Source organism: Physella acuta, unplaced genomic scaffold (genome assembly GCF_028476545.2).
Source record: "Physella acuta isolate Inbredline_101_S28 unplaced genomic scaffold, ASM2847654v3 ptg000765l, whole genome shotgun sequence".
NCBI lineage: Eukaryota > Metazoa > Mollusca > Gastropoda > Physidae > Physella > Physella acuta.
This window is the reverse complement of record NW_026732283.1, coordinates 67921-92731: the sequence shown is the minus strand read 5'-3', so window position 1 is coordinate 92731 and position 24811 is coordinate 67921. Positions and strand designations below refer to the sequence as shown.

Sequence of the window (24811 nt, the reverse complement as noted above, 5' to 3'; positions counted from 1 at the left end):
TATTTGTTTTATTTTCTACGTTTTAGTGATTCCCAATTTATGAAGTCCACACGACTAAAAGAATTTGCTTTAAAACACCATCAGTAGCTCGCGATATCTAAAAGACGATTATCTGCCCCGTGAATGCAGCAGTCCATGATCACAATTTACAGACAACAGCCAGCTGATCAAGCGAATGATAGATCAAAATATTAATACATTCCCTTACTTTCAGATAGTTTAAAAACTTTATTATCTGTCCCTAATAGCTTTCACCAGATCGAATGGCTTTACGATTGTAAACATTTTCATAAACAACAAGCTCACCAGACTGTTAGGGTGATTGCGTCTATATAGATATCTCCCCTTCTGATATGAATAGAGTAATCGACGATGTGATTTAATTTGTTATCTCCTCTTAGATTCGAATCCGTTTAATTTTTAATGACTAGTTAAACAGTACGCAAAGACCAAATTCATTACATTAACAAATGTTTATTTTCATGAAATTTTTGTCATGTTAAATGGTACATTTATTATCATAAATACTTCTCATTTTGGCTGTGTAGTGTGTATAATCAAATGAAATCACTGGTGAAGCTGTTGTTCACATATTAAACATTTATAAAAGTGTAGGTTTTTTTTCCCTTTCATTGATGCATGTGGTTCAGCAAATATGTAGACCTAATGTAACAATTTAACCATTTAGTTGTGTCAAAAGTGCTAAATCACTTAATAAATGAAAATATACATATAATAAAAGTGAAGTATGTTTGTACTTTCATAATGTACTGTGCTAAAAGGGAGGTCCCTGTCTCATAACATGCTTGAAAACATCTAAAATAACACACATTTTTTTTAAACTATGATACACAAGACTCGCCAATCTGGATAGGCCATAGATCTATTTCAACTGCAGGAAAGTCTATGTAAAAATAATGTAGACATGAGCTTGACTAAAATACTTCCATCATATGTAAAAACATAAACAAAAAAAAATTAAATAAATTAGAAATAAAAGTAAACAATAGTAAAGTATGGCTTAATTATTGCACATTGACAAAACAAAAGTAGAAAATATTTAATACATAATTTTAAAAAAGCTACTTTCAAATACCAGAATGGAAGCTGAAGAGATTAAACTTTTTATTTTATTTACAAAATTGTATTTTTTCTTTAAAGAAAATATGTACAAACTTGAAAAGTTTGGGAAACTATGTGCTATAAAAAGTGTTAAAAAAGTTTATGAGTCGGTGATGTTGTAGCTAATTCTGCTCCACTGAGAGTAATTGCTTAGCTAAGTTCTAGCTCCAGCTAAGGTTTGTGTTACACAGTGGTAAAATAAAATGGCAATATGATAATACATAACATATTTAACAGATCTTATTTTTTAAATTTTAGAATAGAAGAAAAATTTTCAATAAAAGTTAAGCAAAAACTGCAGATAGCCATGTGTAACAACTCAGTCAATTGTTTTGTAACATTAAATTAAAATGGTACACAACATGGCTATAAATTACATGGAAAAATTATATTTCAAATTACCGGTACATACAAAAAAATAAAAGAACAATATGTTCTGCAAAATAAACATTCAAATGAAAACAAATATATGCTTGTTTTAAATGTAAATGCTGAGCATTGTTTTAACAACAAAAACTACTGTTGTACACAATAAAAAAGTTTATTTAATTGGTTGTTAAACAAGCACAAATTTATTTTGTGTATCAACGATATAATTTTTTTTACTGTTACATTTTACTAAACTAAATATTTCATTTGATAAATCGTTTCACTAGATTTTAGGTGCTGCATCAGTTGGTTGCTAAAGATGACACCTGCTAAAGTTCAGATTGATAATGTTAAAATTTTTTTTAGTTTTAATCCACCTGGCTACCACTCAGAGGTTTTAGATATCTGTCCATGATGTGTCCATAGAGTAGATATCCTTCCAAAGGTTGAAGGTCAATGGATCAGCTGGGTTGACAGCAGCTGAGGTGTTGTCACGCTTGAGGTAATCAATGAGGAACTCTGTTTTCACAATGATTGATGTTTTTGGTTCCCTGTCCAGGGAGACAACCTGAGTAAAAAAAAATTATTAAACTATTGTTGGGATACAAGCAAAAATTGATGAAAATATAATTTTCCAACTTATATCTTGTTTTTTTTTTTTAAATTAATGTTTGTTTATGTATGTTTAAAGTAACTGTTAATCAGAAGTTTAAACAAAAAATTTTTCCATTATCATAAAACAAATTTTTTTCAATACCTTGGATTTGTTAGTTGTGTGATATTTAGTTTGTGTTTTAAATTTTTTAAATGAATATGGTGTAACTTAATAAATTAAAATAATAACGTAATTTTTACTTTTCAGCAGAAACAATATAAACTAAATAACTTTTAATATGAACAGAAACAATGCTTTCATTCAACTATAAATATTTACCTTAACTGCTGATGGGTTCGCTTTTAGAAGATAAACAATGTAAGAAATTCCTTTAAACTGGCTGGTATAAATTAGCTCTAAGTTATTCTGAAACGTAAAAAAAAAAATTTCTAATTTGTATTAAAATTAATTACAGATTCGGATTGGTTTACAAGAAATATAAAAAAAAATTTGGTAATAAAGAATTTTTCAATATATATATATGTTCATGCACATCTATATATATAAAGCAAAGTGGTCAAGTGCCCGATAGGGCACTTCCCGGCGCCGCAGGCGCGTCAAATTTGGCACGATGGTGCCTTCGGGCAATAGAACACGAAGGCCGGTGACGGTTGGCCGAAAAGTCTACGGAGAAGGGGTCAAAACTGACCTCGACTGACCGGCGCCTTATATGGGCTATATTACGAAAAAAAATTTCCTCCGACGACCCCCCTTGAAATTTTGTGAGGTGGTAGGAGAACACCTTGGGGTGTCACAAAAAACTCGCCATGTCCGGGAAAAATCGGGAAATGGGTCAAAACTGACCAGTCGTATTTCCCTATATAATCTTTGTATTTTATGGGAAAAACAGAGGGTCATTTCAAAACGGATTTTAGGGCACTTACCCTGTTTACATCTGGCTAATTTTTGGCATGTTTATAGGTAAATGGCTTGACCGTAGGGCAGACCTGTCGGTCTTACTCAAAGCCCTCGACGAGGGCTAAAAAGTGACCGCGAGTGAAATTCTCTTTATATGAGCTCTATTACGAAAAAAAATTTCCTCCGACGACCCCCCTTGATATTTTGTGAGGTGGTAGGAGAACGCCTTGGGGTGTCACAAAAAACTCGCCATGTCCGGGAAAAATCGGGAAATGGGTCAAAACTGACCAGTCGTATTTCCCTATATAATCTTTGTATTTTATGGGAAAAACGGAGGGTCATTTCAAAACGGATTTTAGGGCACTTACCCTCTTTACATCTGGCTAATTTTTGGCATGTTTATAGGAAAATGGCCTGACCGTAGGGCAGACCTGTCGGTCTTACTCAAAACCCTCGACGAGGGCTAAAAAGTGACCGCGAGTGAAATTCTCTTTATATGAGCTCTATTACGAAAAAAAATTTCCTCCGACGACCCCCCTTGATATTTTGTGAGGTGGTAGAAGAACACCTAGGGGTGTCACAAAAAACTCGGCATATCTGGGAAAACTTCGTAAAGCGGTCAAAACTGACCAGTTGTATTTCCCTATATAATCTTTGTATTTTATGGGAAAAACAGAGGGTCATTTCAACGCAGACTTTAGGGTACTTAAGCTCAGTATATCTGGCTAATTTTTTGCATGTTCCTAGGACAATGGCTTGACCTTTAGGGAAAACTGTCGGTTACACTCAAAGCCCTCGACGAGGGCTAAAAAGTGACCGCGAGTGAAATTCTCTTTATATGAGCTCTATTACGAAAAAAAATTTCCTCCGACGACCCCCCTTGATATTTTGTGAGGTGGTAGAAGAACACCTAGGGGTGTCACAAAAAACTCGGCATATCTGGGAAAACTTCGTAAAGCGGTCAAAACTGACCAGTTGTATTTCCCTATATAATCTTTGTATTTTATGGGAAAAACAGAGGGTCATTTCAACGCAGACTTTAGGGTACTTAAGCTCAGTATATCTGGCTAATTTTTTGCATGTTCCTAGGACAATGGCTTGACCTTTAGGGAAAACTGTCGGTTACACTCAAAGCCCTCGACGAGGGCTAAAAAGTGACCGCGAGTGAAATTCTCTTTATATGAGCTCTATTACGAAAAAAAATTTCCTCCGACGACCCCCCTTGATATTTTGTGAGGTGGTAGAAGAACACCTAGGGGTTTCATAAAAAACTCGGCAATTCTGGGAAAACTTCGTAAAGCGGTCAAAACTGACCAGTTGTATTTCCCTATATAATCTTTGTATTTTATGGGAAAAACAGAGGGTCATTTCAACGCAGGCTTTAGGGTACTTAAACTCAGAATATCTGGCTAAATTTTTGCATACTCTTAGGTCAATGGCTTGACCTTTAGGGAAAACTGTCGGTTTCACTCAAAGCCCTCGACGAGGGCTAAAAAGTGACCGCGAGTGAAATTCTCTTTATATGAGCTCTATTACGAAAAAAAATTTCCTCCGACGACCCCCCTTGAAATTTTGTGAGGTGGTAGGAGAACGCCTTGGGGTGTCACAAAAAACTCGGCATATCTGGGAAAACTTCGTAAAGCGGTCAAAACTGACCAGTTGTATTTCCCTATATAATCTTTGTATTTTATTGGAAAAACAGAGGGTCATTTCAACGCAGGCTTTAGGGTACTTAAACTCAGTATATCTGGCTAAATTTTTGCATACTCTTAGGTCAATGGCTTGACCTTTAGGGAAAATTGTCGGTTTCACTCAAAGCCCTCGACGAGGGCTAAAAAGTGACCGCGAGTGAAATTCTCTTTATATGAGCTCTATTACGAAAAAAAATTTCCTCCGACGACCCCCCTTGAAATTTTGTGAGGTGGTAGGAGAACGCCTTGGGGTGTCACAAAAAACTCGGCATATCTGGGAAAACTTCGTAAAGCGGTCAAAACTGACCAGTTGTATTTCCCTATATAATCTTTGTATTTTATTGGAAAAACAGAGGGTCATTTCAACGCAGGCTTTAGGGTACTTAAACTCAGAATATCTGGCTAAATTTTTGCATACTCTTAGGTCAATGGCTTGACCTTTAGGGAAAACTGTCGGTTTCACTCAAAGCCCTCGACGAGGGCTAAAAAGTGACCGCGAGTGAAATTCTCTTTATATGAGCTCTATTACGAAAAAAAATTTCCTCCGACGACCCCCCTTGAAATTTTGTGAGGTGGTAGGAGAACGCCTTGGGGTGTCACAAAAAACTCGGCATATCTGGGAAAACTTCGTAAAGCGGTCAAAACTGACCAGTTGTATTTCCCTATATAATCTTTGTATTTTATTGGAAAAACAGAGGGTCATTTCAACGCAGGCTTTAGGGTACTTAAACTCAGAATATCTGGCTAAATTTTTGCATACTCTTAGGTCAATGGCTTGACCTTTAGGGAAAACTGTCGGTTTCACTCAAAGCCCTCGACGAGGGCTAAAAAGTGACCGCGAGTGAAATTCTCTTTATATGAGCTCTATTACGAAAAAAAATTTCCTCCGACGACCCCCCTTGAAATTTTGTGAGGTGGTAGGAGAACGCCTTGGGGTGTCACAAAAAACTCGGCATATCTGGGAAAACTTCGTAAAGCGGTCAAAACTGACCAGTTGTATTTCCCTATATAATCTTTGTATTTTATTGGAAAAACAGAGGGTCATTTCAACGCAGGCTTTAGGGTACTTAAACTCAGTATATCTGGCTAAATTTTTGCATACTCTTAGGTCAATGGCTTGACCTTTAGGGAAAACTGTCGGTTTCACTCAAAGCCCTCGACGAGGGCTAAAAAGTGACCGCGAGTGAAATTCTCTTTATATGAGCTCTATTACGAAAAAAAATTTCCTCCGACGACCCCCCTTGAAATTTTGTGAGGTGGTAGGAGAACGCCTTGGGGTGTCACAAAAAACTCGGCATATCTGGGAAAACTTCGTAAAGCGGTCAAAACTGACCAGTTGTATTTCCCTATATAATCTTTGTATTTTATTGGAAAAACAGAGGGTCATTTCAACGCAGGCTTTAGGGTACTTAAACTCAGAATATCTGGCTAAATTTTTGCATACTCTTAGGTCAATGGCTTGACCTTTAGGGAAAACTGTCGGTTTCACTCAAAGCCCTCGACGAGGGCTAAAAAGTGACCGCGAGTGAAATTCTCTTTATATGAGCTCTATTACGAAAAAAAATTTCCTCCGACGACCCCCCTTGAAATTTTGTGAGGTGGTAGGAGAACGCCTTGGGGTGTCACAAAAAACTCGGCATATCTGGGAAAACTTCGTAAAGCGGTCAAAACTGACCAGTTGTATTTCCCTATATAATCTTTGTATTTTATTGGAAAAACAGAGGGTCATTTCAACGCAGGCTTTAGGGTACTTAAACTCAGAATATCTGGCTAAATTTTTGCATACTCTTAGGTCAATGGCTTGACCTTTAGGGAAAACTGTCGGTTTCACTCAAAGCCCTCGACGAGGGCTAAAAAGTGACCGCGAGTGAAATTCTCTTTATATGAGCTCTATTACGAAAAAAAATTTCCTCCGACGACCCCCCTTGAAATTTTGTGAGGTGGTAGGAGAACGCCTTGGGGTGTCACAAAAAACTCGGCATATCTGGGAAAACTTCGTAAAGCGGTCAAAACTGACCAGTTGTATTTCCCTATATAATCTTTGTATTTTATTGGAAAAACAGAGGGTCATTTCAACGCAGGCTTTAGGGTACTTAAACTCAGTATATCTGGCTAAATTTTTGCATGCTCCTAGGTCAATGGCTTGACCTTTAGGGAAAACTGTCGGTTTCACTCAAAGCCCTCGACGAGGGCTAAAAAGTGACCGCGAGTGAAATTCTCTTTATATGAGCTCTATTACGAAAAAAAATTTCCTCCGACGACCCCCCTTGAAATTTTGTGAGGTGGTAGGAGAACGCCTTGGGGTGTCACAAAAAACTCGGCATATCTGGGAAAACTTCGTAAAGCGGTCAAAACTGACCAGTTGTATTTCCCTATATAATCTTTGTATTTTATTGGAAAAACAGAGGGTCATTTCAACGCAGGCTTTAGGGTACTTAAACTCAGTATATCTGGCTAAATTTTTGCATACTCTTAGGTCAATGGCTTGACCTTTAGGGAAAACTGTCGGTTTCACTCAAAGCCCTCGACGAGGGCTAAAATGTGACCGCGAGTGAAATTCTCTTTATATGAGCTCTATTACGAAAAAAAATTTCCTCCGACGACCCCCCTTGATATTTTGTGAGGTGGTAGGAGAACGCCTTGGGGTGTCACAAAAAACTCGGCATATCTGGGAAAACTTCGTAAAGGGGTCAAAACTGACCAGTCGTATTTCCCTATATAATCTTTGTATTTTATGGAAAAAAACAGGGTAATTTCAACACAATTTTTACGTTACTTAACCTCTGTACATCATGCTAATGTTTTGCATACACTTCTATAGATGACTAGGCCGTATGGAAAAACTGTTGGTCAGACTCAAAGCCCTCGACCAGTGCTAAAAGATGACCGCGAGTGAAATTCTCCTTATATGAGATATATATAAATAATTTGACGATCGATCCCGTTAATATTATTTGAGGTCGTAGACCGACCCTGGAGGGTAACAAAAAAACTTTAATCCCGTCGGAAAAAGCTATTGTAGTCGTTAAATATGTTTATATATCGTATTTTCTTATATAAGCATAGTAACTGTTTGTTTAAAAAAAAAGTAAACACAGAGATGCGTCATTCGGTTAACTTCCAAGGGAGGTAACCTTTTTAAATAATTATTTTTCAAATAATTGTATACTATTTTAAACAGAAACAGAAAACGACAAAGTATGGCATTTGTTGTAGATAAAAATAAGTTATTAATTAAGCTACGTATCATAATTAAATAAAAAATTAATTTTAAAAGTCAATGTAATATATATTATGAGATATACTGTTCATGGAACCTCTGTAGTTCTATTTCCATCTTAGTTATAAATTGCGTACTTTCAAACACTTTCTCTGAAAGCTGATGTTAAAGAGCATAGGCCTACAACAGCTTCTCTAAAATTAGCATTACTGTTTACATTTAAGCACTCCACGCCTCATCCATCACCTAATAATTATTATTCAAATTATCAAATGTTTTTGAAAACCTAAGCGAAGCTAGGCAGTATGCCTAGTGTTACATAAATAAAACACTGAAATTTTAAACCCACTCACATACACATGCAAAATATTACACAATACGGTACCCAAAAAAGGTGGCTTTTTTAATAATTATCAAATAATGGTAATCACTTCATTCTAGCAAACATCACTTTTTTCAAAACTAAATGGAATTTAGTACTTTGTGTTTAAAAGAAAATTATTTTTAATCCAGCCTATCTAACAGAACTTGTAAAAATAAGCATAAAGTAAATGAAAGGCCATGTGACATAACATTGTTCTATACCACCACTCTACCCCATTGAACACAATATAACAAAATTATAAACCACCCCACTAACCCCAAATTATTCAATATATGCATGATCCCTCATTAAATATGCAGTAAAAAGTTAATAAGCCCCAAACAAAACATAATTATTATTTTTTTTAAATGTATTGTTCCTTTATGATAAAATTATGGTGCAAATAAATACATATGTGCATTATATTTAATGATTACACCATACAATGAGATAGGATTAAATGTTTTGGTAAGCAAATTTTAAATGTAGCATAAGGGGAGGATGGATTTTCGGAATAAATGACTTATTATGTGAAAAAATATATGAGTTCAGACAGTAAACATTAGCTTTCATTTTAAGTTTCAGGCCTGTCTTCGGTTAGTTACTTAAAATATGCATTATAAGATAGGTAAAATAAAAACAATACATTATCAGAGTAAGAAACAATCTTAAGTGTAAACATGTTAGACCTGTTTACCTCAGTGATGTCATAGTGAATATCTGTCCTAAACCCTGCATCCAGAAGACTTTTAGCCACTGTCAGAGTGCCAGGAACCAACGGCTTATGGGTGGCCAGCACAATCACATCACAAGGTGAAAACTTTTGAATCTGATACATTTAAAAAATGCATAAGCTTTCAGCTTAAAAATCATGAGCTAAGCGTTTAGGGATCGTCACAACAAAAATAATAAGGGTGTTTCATACATTTATGATAATGTTACTACATTGGGGTGAGTGTTATATTAACAAGTGTAACAGCACTTTTTTTATTTAAAAAAAATTAAGTAAATGTGGTGTGGGGGGGGGGGAGGTGCATGGAATCTTGACATCCTATGTGATGATGGGTTGTGAAAATAGTGTGGTTGGGAGATAACAAGGCAAAGATGTCATATATGGACTAATCTTACCAAGAAAAGAAAAAAATTAATCAAGTGTAAATAATATTTATAATTTTCTTTCTTAATTTAGCCTTAAAAAAATATTATTACCTTTTCATCATCAGCAACCAAAAACGCTAATCTTTCTAATAATATTGTAATACCGACACCAGAAGGATGGGTTTGTACTTCCTGGTAAACAAAGCTGCTGATCTAAAAAGATATAGACCTAAATATTAATAAATAATATATAAATAGTTTAAGTAGAAACTGCTAAATTAATCTGTAAATAAAAAGAGATTTTTTAACTTTAAATTTAAGAAGAATTTTATTTCATGTTTTTCATCATTATTCCTTTTGGTTACTTGAGGAACATAGGATATCCACCCAAACTCTCTACATTGTCCTACCACTTTTTGCAGTTTTTGAAACTATTTCATGCAACACTTGTCTTATGAAGCGGTAATGCCTTACGGTAAAATACTAGACTGATAAGCCAAAAGTCTAAAGTTCAAACCCGGGTTCAAGTCAGTCAAACGTACCTGAATCCACTGAGCTCTGATAGGTACCTAACTCACACTAGGGAAAGTAAAGGTGGCTGGGCATAGTGCTGACCACACTATCCCTTCATATGCCAAAGTCACAGAAACGGATGAACACTACTTCACTTGCCCCATGGACCGCCAGGTTCAAAAAGGGAACTTTACTTTTTACTTTAGAAGTCTGAGCTTACCAACTTATCGTATCGTCCGCCTGAAGCAAGAACCTCAGTCTCGACTTTTCCCATCTTCTTTTTATCACACATGACTTGGTAAATGACACCAGAGTACAGGCTTGGCTTGTAAATAAGGCCTAATGTGATTTTCACCTAGACAAGTTCAACAGTTAAATCATTACAAACCTCTACAATAGAAACTGTTAGAAACCACTAAAAGGTTTTATGAAAATTTAATAAAATAAACTACAAATATTGTATACGTCCTTAACATAAAATTGTCTTACGTCAAGAAAAAAATGTCTATGAGTTGTATATAGCATACAATAAATGTGAAAAAAGATCTACAGCAATAATTGTAAACTGAAATAAATGAGAATGTTTAAAACATACTACTACTTTAATTATGTTTTTTTTTTACTGTGTTAGATGTTACCTGCATTTTCAAACCCATTTTAACTGCATATGTATAAATTCTCTTTATTTCACTTAAAGCCCTTGTAGTTAAAGTCTTCACCTGAAGAAAAATCACAAAATGCTAAGCAAAACGTGTTCATTTTTGTTAGAATTATGTTCAATAAAACAAATTTAAGAATTTATGTAGGCTTCATAGCTGGTTGTTTGACAAAACTATGTTATTAAATTTTTCTTAACCTCTACTTGAACTCTATTTCTTGCAATATTTAATATCTGGTGGGGGTAAATTTAGACTTATCATTTGTCAACTTAAAAAGTTGCCGGTATTAAAACTATCCTAATTAATTTCGCATTTTACACAATAATTGAACACTGTGATAAGACGTTTTGACTTACTTCTTCATTAGAACTTTCTAAGAGGGTTTTAAATTTGTCTTTCATTTTGTTCATCCCACTCTCAATCCTGAACAGTTGTTCAATTAGAATTATTTGTTGGACCAACGCTTCCTCAACAGCTGGATCTTTTCTTATTTTATTCCTCTACAAAAAGATTAAATACTTAAATTTAATACTCAGTTTAATTTTTGCTTTTATTAAAGAAAACATTTTTTTTTAATTATAACAAAACCATATTTGAATTGCTTTTTTATATTTGGTTATTTTAATAAGTAATTAAAGAACAGTTTTATTGCTGCTGTTTGTAATCAACTAACCATTTTAATTAAAACATTTTATTTAAAGAAACATTCTTTTTCACAACAAATCTCCTATCAATTACCTTAACTAATTATCTCAAGAAACTTGAAAATTTTTTTTGCTCTAGACTTACATGATCTAGCACTGCCATAAGAACTTCTGTGTGCCTATCTGTTGGTATCCCACAATGCAGCAGCACAGCTTTGAGAAGTTGCATGTGGTTGATCCTAACATAATACTTTCTAGCCTTAAATAAGTTGTAGAAATAGTGTTAAAATTATTTTGTAAATAAAAAAAAAGTTTCATTTACAAGCACTGATCTAGTAGTTTTTATATGTTGTTTCAATGGTACTCATTTTATACAATACAATCAAAACACAAATAATTGCATAAATAATCAAATAATTATTTGATTAAAAAATCAAAACAGGCTCATTTAATTTAAATATAGCTGTGGATATGTATGGTAAATAACTCTGATGGGTACCTAACTTTAGGGAAAGTTTAGGCGGCTGGGCATAGTGCTGACCACACTATCTCTTCATATACCGAGGTCACAGAAACAAGTGAACTCAACTTCGCTTGCCCCATAGAGCGTCAGGTTTGAAAGGGAAACTTTACTTTATGTATGGTAAATAAAGGCTTGTATAGTCAGCATTATTTGTTTAAGAACATAGTTGTAGTTATTCACAGGTTAAAAAAATTTACTTTAAGTAAAAAATAAAATTTGAGTACCTGCAGAGTAGGATACATTTGAATAATTTCTTGAACAACAGCCAAAACCTCAGCATCAGGTACAACACTGAAATCAAGAAAAGGTATAGGAAATCATTTATAAGTTAAGCACAATTATGTAAAAAATGCTTTTAAATCTATAAATAAAGAGTGATTCGCTAATTAATAAACAAAAAAAACAAGAAACAAAATTTCAATGTTGAATGTAAAAATATTTTTTTGAAATAAAAACTAAACAAGACCAAATGTGTTTTATAATATATACTACAATAACATAAAACAAATATTAAAAGGCTTTAAAATGAGACAGTAAAGGGAAATAAAAATTACCTACCTTTGGCTGGAAGAGACAATGTCAAAGACACATTCAGTGAATTCCATGGGGTGTTCACTGTAGGAAGCCTTGTCAAGTTTCTTGTCTTTCAGTGCTTTTTCTATGGCAAATCTCTTCATGGATTGGATGTTTTTTCTTCCAATGTAGCGGGCAAAGGGCACCTGATGGATTACATTTTTGAATGATGTTAAAGTTAAATTTACAGCAATAATGTTGGAATACAATAAGCTTTAAGAACACATAAGGATGTGCAAGTATTAAAAAAATAGGAAGAAATGAGTATGTAATACAAATATTTTATACAAAAATTTTTATGTCTGAACTGTAAGGAATATGTACAATAGGTTTTAGAGATTTTTTAAAATGTGTGTAAAAGAAAATTTATAATGGTAAAAAGTGTAACCACTCCATACAGACAAAATGCTAGAAATTGAAAGATAATTGAGTTAAAAGTTTTATCAGAATAGACTTCAAATAAATATTGCATTTATACATTTAAAAAAAAAGAGTATATTAATTAACATATAGCAAATGCTAAAAGTAAATCTTACTCTTCGGTCTATAGGAACACAGACTACTCCCCCTTTCCTATCCAGGAGAGTGACCAGGTGTTTGTTATTGTGTGCTTTACACTTTGGCATGAAAAGTGGCAGTGGTATGTTGATGGCCCCATGTCTGGCAAACACAGAGGTCAGGGACTTTTTCACCTTCTGGTACAGCAAGGCTGTTCTCCAGGAGATCATTATCTGCTCAATCACATGCAAAAGTTAGGCGAGATTTTTTTTCCCCACTTTTTGCTAATTAATGAGCGAGAAATATTTAAACTAGTAAAAATTAACACAAATGGGTCAATATAATTTTTTACTGAAATAGTGAAAAGGTTCGACAAGATTTATTTTTTGCTATTTCCTAATGAATGCAGAAATAATTTATAAGTGACTAAAAATTTAAACTAATACTGACTAAAGAAATCACACACAAAATTAACCCAAATAGGGCTAAAAAAAACTCTTACTGAAATATAGAAAAGGTTAAATATCAATGATTTCAAAATTCAAACTGGCTTTGAAATTGTTTTTAAACAGTTGAAGTTTAAGCTGTTTTTTTTTTTAACTAATCTGAGCTAAATATTAGAATTTCATTATAATAGTTATATTCTTGTAAGAGTATGTAATTTTAAAAAAAATAGCATTTATAATGTGAATAGAAACATTTTTACTTAAAAAACTATTTACATCATAGATGTAATGATCATAAACTGCATCATGTATATCTGTGTTTTCCTGCCTGAAGAGTGAGTCCAGCAGTTCACTCTGTGATGTTGATCTTAGGATCTCATTTGGCAAAAGTTTGGAGGCCAAGAGCTCTTTGGCAGTTGGACGTTTTGAGGGGTCATGGTTTAGTAGCCAACTGATGACTTTTGCCTGTCATAAGATAATTTTTACTTAAATATAAAAACACAAAATAATTAGATTAACAAGTAATTTGACTTAGAACTTAAAACTTTTTTTAATAAAATGAGAATATTTAAATCTTGTTCAATTTCTGAATATTTTTTTAAATAATCAGAACATATCATGCTGTACTAAAAATAGACAACTGAGACTTAACCTCTGTCACTCCAGGAATTAAAAACAACTAATTTATAGCCATAATATGAGACAAAGAAAAAATATTTGTGTATCAAGTTGTCCAATTTTTAGGCATTGCGCTGCTGTTATTTTAACATAAACTTTCTTGATCTCCCTTAAAAGACTTAATTAACATTTCTTTGACAACAGAGTTGAAAGTTAACAAATATCACAATAAAATATGTCAAGAGGTATTTGTAATAACAACATACTTGATTAGTTCCTGTATCGAAATCAACAGGATAGTCAACAGTAGCTTGCCTTAGTTTGTACAAAACGTCATTCCTTTCATGCTCTGTGGCTAAGGCTCTATAGCACATCTCAAAAAAGATAACGCCTAGACTGTAGATGTCCACCTTCTGAAAATTCAAAAGAAATGTTTAATGTTTTAAACAATTTAAGACAAACTTTCATCTCTTTCAAATGTTAACAAAATTAATTTTTAGAGTTAGTTCACTTTCTGAAAATTCAACAGTTTTAAAAAAATTTGAGACTAACTTTTATCTTTAAAATTATTGTTGATATATAAATCTGAACAAAATCTAAAAACAAGCTGACTGCATGATAAAAGAATTTGGTGTACTGCACCTGATCGTAATGAAAAGAGTGCATCATGACCTCTGGACTAACATACAGGCGAGTGCCAACAGCACATGTTAAGCTGCCATCTATGGAATCAGGTGACGGTGTCCGAGGTGCAGCTCCTTCCTATAGAAAGAAAAAACTAAAAATTTAAGAAAAAAAAATTTGATTTATTGTAATCAAGACTTGTCAAAAAGAAAATTGAAAAAAAAATTGGTCTTCAACTGTTTATATTTCATGGTTTTAGTAAAACTATCTATTTAAAGTAAAAATGTGATTCTCACTCTAGAGAAGTTATCTGTCCTTGCCAGCCCAAAATCTCCAATCTTGACATGGTCATACGAGTCCAAGAAAATGTTGACTGGCTTTAAGTCACGATGGATAATTTCCTGGTAATGGATACTAATTAAATTAAAGTGATAAACAAAAATGTTTATCTCATTCTGTTTATACCCCCTGATAATGTTTGTCACGTAGTAGTCAACCAGAAAATTGAGAGGGTGGGGTGTGGTGGTGAATGTCACAAAAAGGTAATCCAAAACTCACGAAACAATGCAGAGATAACATTCTGACTAAAAAATAATAATAACATACATCAGCTGTGTAAATATCCTAAGGTTTTTTTTATTATACTTTAGTGTTGATATTTTTTTAATGTTTCAGTCTTGATTATTACTGAAAAAGCTACCTTGTCATGTATATGGGCTAGGCCTTCAACAATTTCCCTAAACAGCCTCCACACACGATTCATGTCAGTACACAAGCCCTCATCTATTGTGTTCCTTAATGTTCTTTCTTCACAACATTCCATCTGTCAGAAAATGTATGTTTAATAATCAAACACAACAAATCATTTATATTTTACATTGAATCTTTTACTTTATGAAAACCAAAGCAGATTAATAAATTCTGAATGTAGGTAACAGTGATAAGTAGTGGCAAAAGATAATGACATTTCTTCTTCTTTGTAATGTTGGAAGGCCTCCAACACAAAGTATTACAAGTCAATTTGTTATGCGCCATATAGGCCGTTGACTCAGATTTCAGCCTACTTTTCTTTCTGGGCTTTCTTCCATAGTCTTTGTCCAACCAAGAACAAACTACAAGGCGGTAGTTGTTCAATTTGGAGTTGTTTCTCCCTAGATGGGTTGCTGTCCCCAGCTATTGAGCCTCAACTGCCTGGGTTTTCGAACTCGAGACTTTCTGGTTTAACAACCATGAGCTTTACCATCAAAACCAAACGAATCCCTTAAAAATAATTTGAAAATTGGAAAATTTACCTGGATGTAAAGAATCTTTACAACATGTTCACCATCTGATTGTACTTCAGGTTCTTCTGTGTTGCTGTTGATGTTTTCCATCTAAAATTGTTAGTAATGACGTTGTGTTCTATTTTATCTTTATAACAGGTTTTTTTTAAATAGCTGCAGAAGTTTAACTGGTGAAAATCAATACTGTCAAAATAAATAAAACACCTTTGTCAACTATAAAGTATATTAATCTCAAAACACAGGCAAAAATCTGATGTTTAAAAGGTAATAACTTATGAATAAATCATTAATCAATTTTGGGATCAAAAACTTACTTTTGACAATTGTTTATTTTTTGTAGTATCTTTATTTCTGAAAAATAAGTTAAATTAAATGGAATAAAATTTCTTAGAGTAAACTAATAGTTGTACATAAAGTAAATTAATTTTTATTTAAATGGAGCTGGATATTACACACACCCACTCTCACATTTATCCCATTTCATTACCCCCCCCCCCTAAATCAAAACAAATTTAAAAATTCAATTTCTTTTTTATTAAATAAAAATATTTTGTACTAAGGTTCAACTTAAAAGAAATGTAAATGAAGAGTTAAGTTAAGCTTACTGTGTTTTTGATGATGATGAATCATCTTCTTCTCTGGGATCTGTATTAAAAAAAGGTGATGCAAATTTATTCATTCTGATGTATTTCTTTTACATTGAATAACTATATATTAATAAGCTTGTGAAATATCATTAGTTAAATCAAGGAAAATTACTAACATTAAAAACATTAATGCTTATACAGTAAAGAAAAATTAGAAACAGAACAAATCTTTGAAATATTCATAATGCAAAGAACGTTCAATTGAGATCACGTTTATAAATTCAAGCTGATGAATTGAGGATAAGAAACCTTGTTACGGAAACTGTTTAAATCACACAGTAGATTATTTCAGGAAATGAGGTTTACCAATAAATAGTACATTACCTTCTGTTACTTCAAGTAACCAATCAGAATTATCATCATCCTGTACCGGTGGTAAAAAAAGTTCTACATCCTTATATAAATCACAGCCTCCAACTAATACAAGCGAGTCTTTTTTAACAACCTCTTCCTCTGTTCTAGAGGAGAGGCTGCTGTGTGGGGTGGCTGATGTAGGAGGCTCGGTGCTGTGCTCAATCCAGGAACAAAAATATCTAGAACAAATAGATGAAAGCTAACTTAAGTTTTTAAAGCTATGAATAGCAATTAATGAAATGATTGACAAATATTGTGACTAAAAATACCAGTTTTTTCTTGTTCACAATAATGTGTATTTAGACTAAATTCTAGTTTAATAAATGCAATTACTACTTATACCAAAATTTAAGCTTAAAAAATCTATTTTTTTTAACGGAATTCTAGTAATTATTAAACCAAAGTCTAATCTAATAAATGTAAATATAAATCATACTAAATTTTAGTTTACTTAATGTAATTAATTTTTGCCTAAAGGACAAAAGGCTGATAATACTATAACTAATGGTAGGCTAGAGAAGAATAACAGCATTTAAGTCACCCAGTGTAATTAAAACAAAAGTAACTGATTAGAACTGATTATTTGCCTTCAAGTTCCCTGTCACATAACAACTATAATGGGTAACCCACTAATGTTGGGGAAATAACAAAACTCTGATTAAACAACCCCAGATAAACTCTATTTGCCTATAAATGGTCAATACCACTTATAAGGTTCTTTAGATTTGTACATACCTGACAACATGTTCATGTTTCAATTGTGAAAGCAGCTTAACTTCTCGCATGATTTTATCATTAAAAGTGGAACTTTTCTGTGACAGAGGTATCTTTTTGATGGCATAAACACCTCCATCTACTTTATTCCTCACCTGCACATAAGGAGAAAAAATGTATTCAAAGATGCAAATTTTCAATCAATAAGCATGCACTAAACTTTTTACAAGGTATATGGACCAGAAAAATTAATGAAGCATTTTGCAAACCTTGTACACAGCTCCAAAGCCACCTTTTCCGAGAACTTTAATCTCTTCAAATTCTGATTTAATTCTTGATTGTTTTGGGAGCGTAAAATTTTCCAAGCCTTCCATGCTTTTTATATCAGCTTTTCTTTTAGCCCTCCCTATTTTTTCAAAATAAAAATAATAACAATCAATCATATTTATTTCAGAAAATAAACAATTACATTGAATCAGATAAAATAATAAAATAGCAGTAAAAAATAATTTACCACTGCATTTACCTTTAACCTTTAGTCATTAAGATAATATTATGCTGTGTGTATTGTATACAATAAATGTTGTCTTTCCTAAACAGCTTTAATATGGACAGCTATCTGTAATCTAATCTTTAGTTTAATCTGACATTCCTCCAGGTATAGTTAAAAAACAAATTCAAGCATATAGGGCCTATATATTTTTTTATTTTAATTAATAATGCTTTCATAGAAAATAATTCAAGATGCTATCTCTCCCTGCTTTATGCAATTAATCTTATGGGCTTAGTTTTTTTTATTAGTAATTTAACTTGTAATCCTTTTTTTTTTTTTTTTTTTTTTTGAGTGAAAAACTTTTTTTTTATTATTCAAAACATGGGAACTCTACAGTTACTAAGTGTAGAAGAAACTTTACTGACCAGAAAAATTATCTTGGATGTATTGTGTTTCTAAATGACTTTCTTTCAAAAATGGGTGATCTAACAGTTGTGTGGCAGTCATTTGATTATTTATATTTTTCTGAAGACAACTGAAAGTATAGTTTCAATAAAATATTTGTAAAAAAAAAATGTTCAAATCTGAATAAAAGTTTATAATATGTTCAACTTAAAGAATAAGGTGTTATCAGCCTATATAGAAATGAATAATTCAAGTTTGAACATTTATTATTTCCCTTTGACTATGACACAAGAAGTCAAACCAATACTAAAATCACCAATACAATGTACTCAATGTATAAGAGTTGCAGAAATTTCTCTGGTTAATAAATTTAGTAGAACAGCATTATACTGCTAGTTAAAGTTTCTTTACTTCTTTTTTTTCCCATCTTCTTTAAAAGCTTTTTTTTACGTAAAGGTTACTTTAAATTTTTAATAATACATTTCTTTTAGAAACTTACTCCTTAATTTTATCTTGTTTCTATGTGCTGGCAATAATAGCTGGCCATAGTAAGAAATAAATTATTTACTCTATTATTCTATGAACAAAGTTATTTTAATTAAATAAAAAATAACTTGCAGATTTAAGAAATCGTTCATGGAAGATGGAAAGGTATCTGGAATTTCTGCTACAGAATGGATACATGCCAATGTAGACAGCAGTGCACCCTGTCATTTAATACAAACAATATTATTGTATCCATTCCTTAACAAATACATTTATATAAAGAAAAAAAAATCGATTTAAAAAAATATAATTTGTTGAGTTCCTTTAAAACCAACTTCAATCAAGCGTACTGTTTCTGTAACTTTTTAATAAGAGCTTTACAGAGATATTAACTCTACTTCCTCTGCCCTCTAGACCATAAAACCTTTAAAGACAGTTTACTATTTTGTATTAATCCATCTTAAAATAATATTTTAGAAAGGGCAATTACTTACAAGTTGATGAAAGTCTTTAGCAGGATTTCCAGGATCCATCTCAATAGTAGCAACTTTTTGCGGGGTTTGAATTAGGCTATACAGCTCATTAATTCTGGGTTAAGAATACAGACAATTTAAAATAATTTTATGTAAAACAAATGGGGAAAAGTATTTTATCTGTAGATCTTTTCCATAAGAAAGAATGTTAAAAAAAAAACTGGAAATACTTGTATGTGTATATTATTTTAGTCAAGGGTTAAAATATAAGCACGATATATTCTACTTCACATATTTGGATTGTCTTAAACTCACTGCAGTTTGTTTGTGTCTAGGATTTAAATATAAACTTAACACCAAGAGCTTCCTCACCTTTTCTCAACACTGAATGCAGTCAAGTGTAGCCTGCCCTCATGATCTATTAGAATGTTGGACGGCTGGGGAAGAAAAAAATCCCATAGTAGCTCATTTCAGTAAATGAAATTGTGTGGTTTACCAATAATGTAGGATATGAGATATGTGCTGTAATTTTACTATATAGAGAATACAGAATACATTTTTTTTAAAAACACAAATAAATATTATAAATGAAACAAAATATACATATCAAGCTTATTAGTTAGAAAGTTTGAATAAAAAAATTTAAATTACAGGTGGGTTGTTTGTATAATTTCACCAATATCTGAAGCATATAATTTCAGCAGTAAACTATGCCTGTTTACACTGTGATACAACTTAATGAGTCTTATGGACACTTTTTCCATTTTTCCAGGCCAATTCAATCTTCGCTGATCAGAATACTGAACTATATCGTACATCTTGAGCTTAATTCAAAACAACTTCAGGTGATTTATTAAATATCCTAAAAGAATTTAAGTTGTCACAAACAGTTTTGATAATTATGAAACATCACTAGGATGATACAAAAAATAACTCATGTTAATTTTCTTATTTTAAAAAAAGTCCTCTACATCTTGTCCCTAACTACAAGTAACTGACTGTTGATTTAAATAACTTACTGTAATACTGTTGTGGAATATGGAGTTACTATGTTAGTATTCAAGTATGTAATGATTTAAATAACTTACTGTAATACTGTTGTGGAATATGGAGTTACTATGTTAGTATTCAAGCATGTAATTATTTAAATAACTTACTGTTATACTGTTGTGGAATATGGAGTTACTATGTAAGTATTCAAGCATGTACTTATTTAAATAACTTACTGTAATACTGTTGTGGAATACTGAGTTACTATGTAAGTATTCAATCATGTAATTATTTAAATAACTTACTGTAATACTGTTGTGAAATACTGAGTTACTATGTAAGTATTTAAGCATGTAATTTTTTAAATAACTTACTGTAATACTGTTGTGAAATACTGAGTTACTATGTAAGTATTCAAGCATGTAATTTTTTAAATAACTTACTGTAATACTGTTGTGAAATACTGAGTTACTATGTAAGTATTCAAGCACTTGAAGCAGCTCAGCTGTACATGTTTTCAGCAGGTTTAAAGGCAGTTGGTGATTTCCAAAATGGCGCATAAGTACAGAAAGATTGGACCCTCCATGATACTCCATCATAGCCTGATAAAAAGTGGGTGCATTGCATTTTATTTTTCAACTTGTTACAATAACCTTAAGACAATGTTATCCCATAACATTTATTCATATTAGTATTGTTTCTTATTCTTCACTCTTCAGCCTGCTTATCTTTTTGGATTTGATTACATAGCCTATGAACAAAACTAAGAACAAACTACAAGGCAGCAGTTTTTTGGTTTTGGAGTTTTCTCTCTTAGTAGAGTTGCTGTCCTTAGCTATCTAGCCTAATCTGCCCTGTAGTTCCAACTCTAGACTTTTCAGTTTTGCAACCATGAGCTTTACCAACTTGACCATACCAAACCCCATCTGTATAAGTGTAAAGAACTACTTAAGTCATAAACTTTATTTAAGAAACATTTTAACCATACCAGCTATATAAGCTAGTGATGTCAAGAATTGGAATGTATGATAACATATCCAGAGGAATAAGAGTTTAAAAACTGAGAATGGTGTGGTCTTTGAATTACATATTGAGAAATTAAGTTACTTTACTTTGATTTTATTAGTAAGTGTAATCAATCTCTACAATATTATTTCAGTTACAATCCATTGTCATAACATGATCATTTATATATGATCAAATCTTTATAGATCTCTATTAAAAGGTTATTTAATTGTTTTGATCATGAGTACAATTTTTTTTTTAAAATAAAAACTTGTCAGTGGCATTTAAGATTTAGAAAAACAAGTAATCTTTAAGTAACCTTATTTTTTCAAGTCTGCTCAAACACCTATTTGAGAAATTTTGCTTAGAGACAGAAAAATATTCAAACTTCTAGCCACTATGTGAACTTTCCAGCCAACACCATGGTAGAAGTACATAAGCTGGTAATTAAATTATCATTAATTATATATTGTAACAAATTTTTGTTCAAATTCTTACATATATTATGATTTTTCCAGGGTGACAGTGATAATTTAAACCCAAGTAGCGTGTAAGGTTTGGATGATTCAATCCCAGGTATGAAGTCAGCTCCCTTTTAATATCTAAAATCTAATACACACAAAAGAAAATATGAAAAAATAAGTGTTTTTTGTTTTTAAAAATCATTTATTAACAAAATACTGATTTATTTGAGCTTTTTCTTTTAAATTTAAATGTTTATTTGCCATTGAGGACATTTAAAATGTCTGTGATGAAATCAAGTTGATATGCATAAAAACATTAGAATAGATCAGTAATCCATATAAGTGTTACATCACATTTAGAAATGTTTTATTAGAATAAATATTGAAGATAAATAAAACTGATGCAATTCAATCAATATATTGTGTCCCACATTGTTAAACATATGTGCATGTGTGCGCAAAATTCTAGTGAGATCATTTGTAAATTCAAACAGCTGACTTGAGATTAAGAAACCTTGTTAAGAAAATCTTGTTTAGATAAACAAATATCATTAACATCTTTCATTAATGTGCTTTCATTAGTCGGATTAGAAAAACAAAACAGGAAATTAGAAGAATTACAACAAGTAAAATAGACTGTAAAATGAAACAGCTTAAAAATCACCTCAAAGTTCCTCAAGATATAAAAAACACCTGTGACATATCAATTTTAAATTTAAAACAACTATAACATAAACATAACAACCAAAAGTAAAAATAATAATATAATTATTTAGAACAGAAAAGGTGAATGTTAAATAAAATAAAATTTTAAAGTAAACTTTAGAAATAAAAAATTAGATTTTTTTTAAAATAGTTTTTTTTTAGCCTTCTGAGTATAATAAACAAAGTATTTTATTCATATCATCTTTATCTGAAAAGAAATAAAATATAAGTTTACAAATAATCGCAGCTTACTTTTTGAACAAGCAGTTTCCCGACGGGATCGTGATTTAATGCTTTATCAGTTTTCCAGTTGACAACCCACTTCTTCACCACCACCAGCTGTCCTGTTGATAGCACTATCCCACCATGAATGCTGTTACCAAGCTCAGCAGCCATGCTGTTACCATTGCTGTGCTCACCTGAAGGGAACCAAATATTTTTTTAAATAATTTTTTATTAAATTCATAACATTTTAATACTATGCGAGTTTTATAAGATTGCACTTAAAGATTATATTATTTAGCAACATTTCATTATGATGACTTCAATCACAACTTATATAAATGACAAATTAAAACATATATATAAATAGGAGAAATGAAATTCCATACCTATACTTTGCCCCACAAAAACATTTTGTTCACCGTAACAGTTGTTAAACTTCAATACTTTGCTTCCTATTGGCAGTACATGTCCAGCTTTTTTTCTACCATCATATTTTTGTAGTTTGTATCTAACTCTTTAAAAAAAAAGGTGGTTAAAGTGTACTACAAGGCCAGATGTTTAATTATCTTTCTAGGATAGAAAATATAATTTAGTATTGTGTTTGCTAGTTTGTACCCATTTACACTTGTGTTTAGTTTTTTTTAGCATACATATAGTATAATGCTCTTAGTTAACTATAGTGAATAAATACATGTAAAGAAAAATAGGTGGTTATATTTAAAGAACAACAGCAATGAATCCTTAGAAATAATAATGTTCAACATAGTTTTTTTTTAATTTGTATTAACCCTTTCTATATGCATGAGTATGTCTTGACATAAAATTTAAGTTGTTTACCATTGTATTTTTATGATACTTAGTCCTTGAAATGACATCATACTCATTGTATTAAACAACTATTATATTGCAAATATTAAAGGTGAAAATGATAAATTTGCTTGTTCCAGTAAAAAAAATCTGGTGGAAATCAAATTCTATAAAAATTTTAATTGGTTGTGTGTTAATAATTGAATTATTTGGATCAAGGGAAGAGATATAAAGCAAGTGACTTAACAAAACTAAACACATGTCTGGTTAATCAGTGTGTAAATCTCACCTTTTTTATGATATTTGTTGTCATAAACACTTAAACACTAACCGCAAGGAAAGGGTTAAAGAAAAATAATTGTTGTTACCTGCAAGTTGCATTTTTTTTCTGTTGATCACCTCCAACTGTGGCTACTTTTGATTTGGTAGAATCTGGTTTTGGCTGAGTTTCTTGTAGTTTAACTCCACTTTTGTCAGAAGATTTCTTGAAGCGTGTCATGGTTTTTTTCAAGTCTGTGCAGGAAACTCACAAATTTAAAATAAATAGGCTATAGATCTATATTTGCCTAGTTAATATTAGGCTAATAAATATAATAAATTTTAAATAAATAGGCAGTAAATATTGAATAAAAGACATTTATATGCCTAGCTATCTCTACCTACTACCTAGATCTACCTAGTGACTAGTCCTAGCAGTGACACTACAAAGTACAATGACATCAGTAATGAGTAATCACTAGAGTCACCACCAGAGTGACAAGACTACTACTAGAGTAAAATTAGTAATATTAGTAATAAATAAGTTAAAGTTAGGCTTAGGGCCTAGATTCTAGATCTAGGCTAGTTAGGCGGTAATAGTAATAATTTTTTTATAGGCCTAAAATCTAAATTATTATTATTCAATTATGTCAATTATCAATCAATAGCCTCTAAAAATAAATTTTAAGCTAAATTTTTAATAAATTATTTATAGATCTAGAGTCTAGAATCTAGATCTAGCTAGTAATTTTATATTATTTATTATAGGCCGAACTTTTTTTTTTTTTTTTATTTTAAAAATTGAGTTTACCGTCTGTCTAGGCTACCAGATGAGATTGTTGAGTGAGATTACTACTGTCAGATTAGCTTGATTGGCATTTTAAAAAATGAACCATTTGTTTTGATATTGCTGATTTCTAAGTAAAGTAGATCTATAGATTGCTGTATCTAGAAAGATCTAGAATAATTTAGATCTAGATCTATATCTAGATCTAGAACTCGTAGGCCGCACTTAGTAGAGAGAGCA

General features: G+C 31.8%; 1 protein-coding gene across 3 annotated transcripts; it reads right to left on the bottom strand.

Moving 5' to 3' along the window:
• Positions 1-558: 558 nt before the first annotated feature.
• Positions 559-24811, bottom strand: LOC131950466 (eIF-2-alpha kinase GCN2). 3 transcript variants are annotated; one of them, XM_059312632.1, is made up of 32 exons: positions 24596-24811; positions 23895-24039; positions 23106-23233; positions 22747-22913; positions 21824-21934; positions 20764-20922; positions 19703-19767; positions 19352-19445; positions 18990-19078; positions 18392-18501; positions 17743-17879; positions 17495-17628; positions 16730-16938; positions 16364-16403; positions 16073-16109; positions 15768-15848; positions 15176-15298; positions 14772-14876; positions 14494-14613; positions 14118-14264; positions 13510-13698; positions 12826-13020; positions 12275-12435; positions 11941-12007; positions 11339-11452; positions 10906-11049; positions 10529-10609; positions 10111-10245; positions 9489-9590; positions 8977-9108; positions 2426-2512; positions 559-2059 (listed from the first exon to the last, which is right to left on the bottom strand). In XM_059312632.1, exons 2-32 carry the CDS (start codon positions 24023-24025, stop codon positions 1889-1891), a joined length of 3765 nt encoding a protein of 1254 aa, XP_059168615.1. In that variant the 5' UTR covers positions 24026-24039; positions 24596-24811; the 3' UTR covers positions 559-1888. The 3 variants fall into 3 exon arrangements, with proteins under 3 accessions (XP_059168615.1, XP_059168617.1, XP_059168618.1); XM_059312634.1 differs by lacking the exon at positions 24596-24811 and adding an exon at positions 24239-24254; XM_059312635.1 differs by lacking the exons at positions 20764-20922; positions 21824-21934; positions 22747-22913; ... (1 more) ...; positions 23895-24039; positions 24596-24811 and adding an exon at positions 20350-20392.

Excerpts from the sequence above, each read along its gene's own strand:
- LOC131950466 (XM_059312632.1), bottom strand. The coding sequence starts at position 24,025 with ATGACACGCTTCAAGAAATCTTCTGACAAAAGTGGAGTTAAACTACAA. Across the intron at positions 14,877-15,175 it reads TAGCCCATATACATGACAAG|GAAATTATCCATCGTGACTT; the intron begins GTAGCTTTTTCA and ends ATCCATTACCAG. Across the intron at positions 11,453-11,940 it reads AAATGTATCCTACTCTGCAG|GCTAGAAAGTATTATGTTAG; the intron begins GTACTCAAATTT and ends AACTTATTTAAG.